This window comes from Phaethon lepturus, unplaced genomic scaffold, assembly GCF_000687285.1.
Source record: "Phaethon lepturus isolate BGI_N335 unplaced genomic scaffold, ASM68728v1 scaffold13067, whole genome shotgun sequence".
NCBI lineage: Eukaryota > Metazoa > Chordata > Aves > Phaethontiformes > Phaethontidae > Phaethon > Phaethon lepturus.
In genome coordinates, this window is record NW_010552577.1 from 2,170 (window position 1) to 10,984 (window position 8,815).

General features: G+C 42.2%; 1 protein-coding gene across 1 annotated transcript; it reads left to right on the forward strand.

Moving 5' to 3' along the window:
* Positions 1–449: 449 nt before the first annotated feature.
* Positions 450–763, forward strand: NUDT2 (nudix (nucleoside diphosphate linked moiety X)-type motif 2; the record flags this gene model as incomplete). Its single annotated transcript, XM_010291258.1, has 1 exon — positions 450–763. A coding segment is annotated over one exon (314 nt), but the record flags the coding sequence as incomplete, so codon positions are not given.
* Positions 764–8,815: the final 8,052 nt, after the last annotated feature.

Sequence of the window (8,815 nt, forward strand, 5' to 3'; positions counted from 1 at the left end):
GATCTAATGTGGAACATCCCTGGAAACATTCCAGGTCAGGTTGGATGGGTCTCTGAGCAATGTGATCTAGTTGAAGATCTCCCTGCTTATTGTAGGAGGGTTGGACCAGATGATCTTTGGAGGTCCCTTCTAACCCAAACCATTCTGTGGTTATGGGTGCAGAGTGCTGCAGAAGAGGAGAGGAGCACTGGGAGGAAAAGAGGTCTAGTGCTGACAGGCCACTGGGATTTTCAGAAGGTGTGGTATAAACAACGATCCTAAAGCCATGAGACAAAGATGAATCAAGACATGACACTTGGAAAAACAATCTCTGTTGTCCGATTTCCGTTTGATTCTGTATCATCTACAGTGTAGTCTTATCTGTGCCTCCCAGTGTTTCCTAATTGTCAATTGAATAAACAAAACCTGAGTTTCCTTCTCAGAGACTTACTTTTTGACCTTCTTGACAGGCCATGTGGATCCAGGAGAGGATGACCTGCAGACAGCCTTCCGGGAAACACAAGAAGAGGCTGGTCTTCAGGCCAGTCAGCTCACCCTCATAGAGGGGTACAAAAAAGAACTGCACTATCCTGTCCGTGGCAAACCGAAGACCGTCATTTACTGGCTGGCAGAAATGAAGGACTGTAACACCGAAATCAAGCTCTCAGAGGAGCACCAAGCTTTCCAATGGCTGAAGCTGGAGGATGCTTGCAAATTTGCAGAATATGAGGACATGCAAGCAACACTGAAAGAAGTACATCAATTTCTCTGCTCCAAAGAATAAATGCTTTTGTGAAGCGTAAGGGGAATTTTTGAAGAAGCATAGCCTGCTTTTTTTTGTTTTTTTAACCAGGAGAAGAACTATATGGCTGCAGAAATGTAGCTGTCTTTTTTAAATCTATACAAATTCAGTAAAGAGCTTTTAAAGAGCTAGTGCTTTTGTCTCCCCTACCTAATACAAAAAAGCGTGGTCTGATTGAACCGTGAGCCAGAGATGTCTGATCTGAAACCCAGAGCTACCAAAGACTTCCTCTGTCCCTGTCTCCTTTTCTTTTTCCTTCCCCTTGCCCCTCCTTGAAGTGCTGAACAATGAGAGGTCTTTCTGAAAAATCAAACACTTTATTCCTCGACTTTCTGATGTAGAACTACAGAGTTGAGAAAATGAGTATACGGAGATTTTTAATGACAAAATGTTTAATGCAGAAGTTGCACCTTGCATTTCAAATGGGGAAGCAGTAGTTCTGTTCCCAACTCCTCCACTAATATGCTGTGATAACTTGTCAAACCATTTCAGGTCTTGTTTGTTTATATCATGAATTTATGTACATCACTAATGTAATGTTATGAAAACATTTTTCATCCAAAGAGTCTTAGTAAACTGTTGATGTACAGCATGTAAATGATAAACTTGAAGTTCTTCTTCTGCATCTTTCTTTTCATTTTTTGCTTTTTAACAGACACCTTGGCTATCATTATTCAGGGGGTTGGGAAAGGGAAATCTGTCTGCCCAATATATCATTTTCCACACAGAATATCTAAGCTAATGTGCAATCTTCTGTCCATTTGATAGCATCTGTGTTTCTGTGGCTGCAGCCTGCACCCATGTGTGGGCAGTAGGGCCATGTGCACTGCCAGTGCTGTGCTGTGGATACTCGTGCCGATGATTGCGGTAGCCTGCGGTGGTACTCATGAGCTCACCTGCATCAGCTTTCTTGTGGCCTCTCTTTTGTCATTGACATCGGTGGGAGCTGAGGTTGTCAGCACTCTGTATGCATGTTCAGGTCATAATAATGGTTCATAGTCTTTTGGATGTTTTGGAACATAAGTACCAAAAAACATCACAGTATTATTAAAATTTTTAGGTGATGAATGAGGTTTTCTGAGTCCCAAGGAACTTTGGGGGACAATAAGTGTCGCTTCTTCCCTAGGTCTCCTCTAGCCTTTGCTGCTTAGGCACTTGGACCTTGCAAAGCAAATCAGTGCATGAGAAAGTGGGTTCTACTTCCACGTTGTCTTTCTCCTCGCTGCAGGAGTGAAAAGAGGGTCATCAGCATCACATCATCCCTGGAGAAGACCTGTGATTGGTACCAGAGATGCAGCATAACTGGACTGAGAAACAGGGGCAGCAGTTTAGTACTGTGTTAGTCTCCAGTTACGTGGCACTCATCCTTTGGTGCACCATATGTTAATAATGTTAGTACCACTGTGACAGTGGTGTCTTGCTCATCATTCTGTTATATTCCTGTAGAGTGATTTCTAAAAGCTCCCTTATAGTGCATCCTTTTTTGTATCCTGTATATATATATACACACACACACATAAAAAAGGATGCACTATAAGGGGCTTTTAATATATATACACACACACAAATAATTTCAGTGCTTCCACCACTTTACAGTCAAGTTTTATTTTGATTATGAACACTGTTTAAAAGCATTGCATTCAGGTGATGGAAGAGAGTGAACAAGCACACAGGTTGTGCAATTGCTCTGAGCATTTCTCAGGTAGCTTTAGGAGCAGAGGATGGAAGATGTCTCCCACTGTCAACTGGTCTAGCCCCAAGGCGGAATCTGCTATTTTGGAGTCTTTCCTGATGGGTATTTGGCTAACATGGTTTTTAAGACCTCTCGTGATGAAAACTCACACCTTCAGCTCCTCTGTCCATACCTTGGCAAACTTGGTCTCTAGCATCTAATGTAGGTAAACCAGTGAGAAATAACTAGAAGAGAACAACCAGTAAAAGAGAGGGGAGAAAAATAGTTAAAAGCCTGTGCTGCTTCACAGTCTTATTTTTTCATTATTGTTTGAGCTACCATTTAATCAGTGCTATGTAAACAATGGTGTTACTGCCTTCATGTTTATAACCAAGATTAGCATATTCAGTATGAATTATAGAGTCAGTAACAAGTCATCTGTTTTGTCCATTCAGTAATGAACGTAAGCCCTTGCTGCTTTGGAAAGCACAACATTAGCTGAACTCCAAGTAAGCATTTGCATTTTAATGGCACTGCATACATAGTGTTCCCAAAATGTGTCAAGGTTTTGGAAGGTAACAAGTTGTGTGCACTGTAAGGCAATGTGGTCCTTGGACAAAATTTCAAAGGTAGTAGAAAAAGGTATAAAGGATGTAACTGTGATAATTGGTGAGGCACTGCGTGTGCATTTTGAATGATTTATGTGCAGAATGTATTCCCACAAATTTTGTGTGTAAAATGATGCTTACACATTTGGAAACTTGACTCAAAAGTCTTTGGATTTATTTTGAAGTGGAAATATTGGGAAGTCAGAATTTAATTCTAACTATGGTATTTGTGTTCACTGCTCACCGGTGAAGAAAGAGTTCTTCCTCTGCCCATGTCTACTAGTAAAATACTTTCCCAAGGAGTGTGTAGGAAACCCACCAGTTAATAATTATGGAATAATCTGCCTGGAAGACATTTATTTACAACCTCTATGATTTTTATGCCCTGAACCAATAAGGTGTGTATTTTCTTTCTTTTGGTCATAATAATATGTTGTGGTAGCTAACTTTTTACCAGGTTGTGGATCTATGTTGAAAATGTTTGAAAAATATGTTAAGAAATATGTTTCTATGTTGAAAAATACAACTCTAAAAAACCATAAAATTCAGAGAGTTGAATTCCCTGGAGACCTTCTGCCTTACGTTAGATAGAATCCAACTCTAGAGAGTCCAAGCTCCACTGAAATGGCACAAAAAGTTAATTTAGGTAAAGTGAAAAGTGTTGTTTAAGTCTGAGTAAGAGACAGGTTAGTATATGGTATCCTTTGCACTGCTGAACAAATACACTGATGCAGCTCATACTTGTAATTTCTTGGTGTTAGTATTTCTTTCTCCAAATAATTCCTGATCTATAGCTGTGATTATGGTTTACAGCATCACAAGATCAGGGAGAAGGAAAGTAAAAATTCATGAATACTCAGAAAACACTAAGACATTGCAAGTTTCACTGAGAAAAGATCAGGATTGAGTGTGATGGATCACAGGTAGTTAGGCTCATACAAGAAGTGTGACGGCTGAAAACAGTCTTACTCCTTTCTAGAAAAAAACCCTACATTACTGCTCTAGATGGGAGCAGTATATCTGTTCATTCACTATGCCATATGACTATAGGAAATCAGAGACTGAAGCTGGTATAAAATGGCTGGTTAATGTAATATCCCTGACAAGCGTCACCTTGTATGTGACAAGTACAACAGTACTTGTCATTCTACATTGAAGAAAGAGGATGTGTGTTATAATAAGGTCAAATACATCCTAAATATGGAAATATTTTGTGAGAGACATACTCTCTCAGCAGGACTGTTGCAGTGATGCAGAGGAGACGATGGAGTGCTACCTTTTAAGTCAGAAAAGTGACTTACTGTTACTTAATTGATAACTTAGTGGGGGGAGTATTTTGGCAGATATCTGGAGGAGAATCTTTAATTTGAGTCCTGAAGGCAGTGCTTATTATATTCTCACATTGACAAAGTAACTGACAACCTTCTGTGTCTGTTGGCAGGTATTTTTATCTTAAAAAGGATTTAAGGATCACCGGGACTTCTGTTTTTCACCTTACACCTTGCCTACAAGGATTTACTTTCTCACATGCTCCGTAACTCTAGAATTTAAGGGCAATAGACAGTTGCAGCTGGCAAGAGTCTCAGCTTCATTTAGCTAAGTCTGGGTTTTGTTACGGGTTAAATCAGCTCTGGAAGAGCTAAGCAGCGTGTGCCTATACAAACCAAACAATCTGCTCTGCTTGCTTCAACCTCGTGCTGTGCAAGGAGATTGCTCTCAAGTGTTCAAAAAAAAAACCAAACAGCGCTTACATCTCCCTGTCAAAACAGCAAGGCCAGGGAGAAGACTGGCTATGGTGGCACTCTTCCTGGTGGGAAGAATGACACAGCATGGAACAACAGCTCCATTATTTTGGACCTAGTCCATTTGATAATTGGCATTAGCAAAAAGGGGAGTGACAGTCCCATCTTTCCACTCAATGAGGATCTCTCCATGCCTCAAAGATGGGGAGCGAGATGGTGGAAGGTACGGCTGGGGCCCTCTTCGTAAGGGAGACGGCTCCCGTAAGTCAGCTCTGCTGCTGTTGGCTGGGGAGCTTTTCAGAGCAGAGAGGATTTTCTTCTTCCTAGGAGATGAGAGAAGAAGGTATGTAACTGCATCTGCCTGTCTCTTGGTTGCTTCTCCATGTGAACTGGATCAGCAATCAGTGTCCAAATTTCCTAAACCTTCAGGGATGGTGTGACATGTGTAGGGGAAAAGGAGCCAACATTGGTGGCTGGATTTGGGTGGGATAGTGAGTGGGAGGGAGAAACAGGGTTGCAAAGAGAAAAAATCATCAGGGGTGACATCATGGGTGAAGAGAGCCATCTGCTCAGAGCTGGATGATTCAGGTGTGGGATTGGGAAGGGTGCCAAAATCAAGACTTTTGAAATACTAGACAGGGAAGTGGCAAGCGGAATGAAGCTTAATCTCACTTACTTGTTGTAATGAAGATTGAGTGTCAGTATTATTAATCCCAATATGAATGCCAAGGGGCTGAGGACCAGCATAGCCGTCTTCCAGTTGGTGCCTGAAAGGATATAATAGAAAACATTCATGTTTTGCTGTTCCTATCCCCGTTCCTATGCAATAGCCATGATTGCCACAAAAAACACCTGTAATGTTCCTGAAGACTAGCAGATAACAGGAAAAGTGCTTTGTCCATGAGATCAACACCTTACAGCTGCTTTACACTGCACAGCATCCCTCCCTTTTTGGCCACAAAAAGGTTTTTTTTCCTTGCTAGGAAGACCATTACTATTCATGCTTCTCTGTGCTGCAGCTCCTTGGTATGAAATAAGGGCTGGGGGAAGGCACCAGTGCTAGTGGGCATCGATTTCTCCTGGTGAGCTGGGACAAAGCATTTGCATGTTTTCACTTACTTTTTGTGCTCCAGGCCTGGAGAGATTTGTTTAATCTTTAAAAGGAGTTTTTCTGACAGGCAGTTTGGTGCCCTTGTTCCCTAATGAGCATAAAGGGGAATGTAACTCTGTATGGATGGGAAGGTCAGGGGCACTGACAAACCTACCTGGTCTCTTCCTCCTCTGGCTGATAGCTGGACCTACCTGCAAGCCTGGCCCCAGCATTTTTCCCTCGATTTCCGTGGTGCTTTTTAGAGTGATTGTGGGACACACCTGGGCAAAGAAGCAGAGAGACTCGGGTTAGCAGCTTCCACTGTTGGGGTGGAGGAAGCTCCAACTTCCTCCTGGGGCCACACTGTAACTGTGTAGCCCCTTAGTATGGAGCCAGAAGGGAAAAGGGAACTTTCTCGTTCCTCAGCATTCCCCAGCCACAGATATTTTTGCTCCTAGAACATCTGATGACTGTGCCTCCAGGTTAAGACTATGACCATATCACTGAACCCCTTGCCAAGGCAAACATCTCAACATGTCGTGTGAGAGCTAAGCCTTGAACCACTCAGTGGTACACATGGAAGTTCTTCAGAAGTACTCAGGTACTTACCAGCACTGAAAATACTCAGTAATCTCTAGATGCTGCCCACACTTTCCTTTCTGCTGTTCTCACATATGCATTCAAAAAAGAAAAGTGCTCACCCTCGTTTGCTGGGACGTATGCCTGTTTGGTCTTCACTGGAGACACTGTGCTGTTAAATCTGTTAGTCAGAGGTGGGTCAGTCAAACCCACAGAAGAGTCTCTGTCCATGGCATCGATCTTTGATGAATCAATGGTTTTAGCTTGAAAGGGAATAAAGCAGATATGTGTGATTATAATTTACTTTTTGTGCAGAAACATGGATATATCAGTGCCTGGCAAGGGAAGAGAGCCCAGCCCTGCCACGTTAGTCCTCTAGCCTGCAAGGGAAACAGGACATGGTGCAATAGCAATCACCTCCTCCTGTGCATCAGGGGCCTGTGATTCTCACATATTTCAAAGATGAAATGAACCTCTCAAGACTGAATCCACTGCCAAATCAGAGCTTGTTTTCTGGTAGTAAATAAGGTCATTGGTCTAAAAAGTATGAGTGTGACACCAGCTGTTAAAGGACGAGGTGTGAGGAAGAGACAAGTGGAAACATCACAGGTATTACCAACACAGCAGATGAAGAAATGGGATCAAAATGGTGGTGAATAGTCCATACTCCTTGCAAGGTTCAATGGCATCCTTTGCCTTGCCAGTCTTACTGCAGAAGTAGGGTGTGTGGGGTAGAAACTACTGCTAGAGGGGAGGCTGTGAGAAATCTTGTGGCAGCAATAGTCACCCACCTTCTGCACGGATGAATGTGGCAAGATCAAGAAACTCATATCTGTAGGGTTCCCTGCATCTTATCCCAACCTCATACCTTGCTGTGGCATGAGCATCCACAGGTACACAGGTGTAATTTATTGAGCAAATAACCCGCCAAAGTAAAAGTTGTCTGTCAATGGTCAACTGACATTTCAATAAGAAAGGCCTAAAAAAACACAACAGGACTCATGTTATTACTGAGTAGTCAGAGGTTCCCTCCAGTAGACTCTGAACCATGGGGTTGATAGGAAAATTATCAGTTTACACAAGACACTAACTGACACAACCTGATTCAAAGCCTGCTCTGCGTTTACCCTCGCAGCCTTATTTGGGGAGCCTGGCTCCCAGGCAGCCCTGGGCTGCCAGGAACATTGCCTTGGGGAATGCAAATGCCCTTTTCACATGCCTTTTTCCCGTATTTTAAATGTTCCACGCATTTCCTAGCCTATATTTAACTAGCTTATTACAGTCTCTAATTTGTATTGGCTGTATTTACCTTAATGTTAAATAAACACTAACACTTGTGACTACTGGTCTGTGATAATGACATGTTAACACTCTAGTTGGCTAATTAAAAACCTCAGTAAAAGGGCCATCTTATCTGCAAGTCATTATAAGTGCCAGCTCTCTTCTGGTCCCTGCAGTGGGAGAAGGGAGAGGAGGGGAGGATGGGGAGAGGAACTGACCGTGATTTTCAGGTCTCAGTTCTGCACACAACTGTACAAGTGCTGAAACCACCTTCCTTTGCATAAGGGAATAAATTAAAGGGGAATCAGACTGGACCACAAATTATCAGTAGTCGGCAGTGGGCTTCACAGGCCATCTGACAAATGATGACAGTCACATCTTGGTGCAATGACCATGTCTGATGTCTGTTAGTCTTGTGTACAACACCTAAAACTATTACAGGACCAGGGTTTATGCTCTTTTTGTGTCCAGTCTAGGCAGAGGATAGTGAGCACTCATGAAGGCAGAGACTAGATTCTTTTTAGCAGAGGCCAAGGCCATGAAAATTATAATATAAAACAGATTTTTAATAATTTTTTATGTCATGTTCTAGGTTTTCTTAATGCAAAGAAAGGGCAGCGTTTTAACTACCTTCTACTACTTGCTGTGTTCACTTGCCTCTTTATGGTTACGTCAGGCACCAGGAGCAAGGTTCACTTTTGAGGATCATGAGAGCACGGTTAGAACAGTGGTTTCATTAGTGATAGGTGGACTGTTGGGGTCTGGTAGGAGATAACTGTAACGTGTTGATTAGAAATTGAAGCAACAGTTTCTCATTTCAAATATAGCTCTTTCTCAATAATTCATAAAAGTTTAAAAGAAGTTTTCAGCTGCCTCCAGTTTTCTTGTTACCAAAAATGACATCCCAAAGTACAAAAAGCCCCTTCAACGTCTTAAGCACCTGACTTTATGGGACATCCTTGGTTATTTTGGACTTGGGAGGCTCAAGCAATTCCAACTATTCTTAGCTCTGGGCACTGATTCAGATATACTTTCCAAAATACTTGACTTTTCCCCGTCATC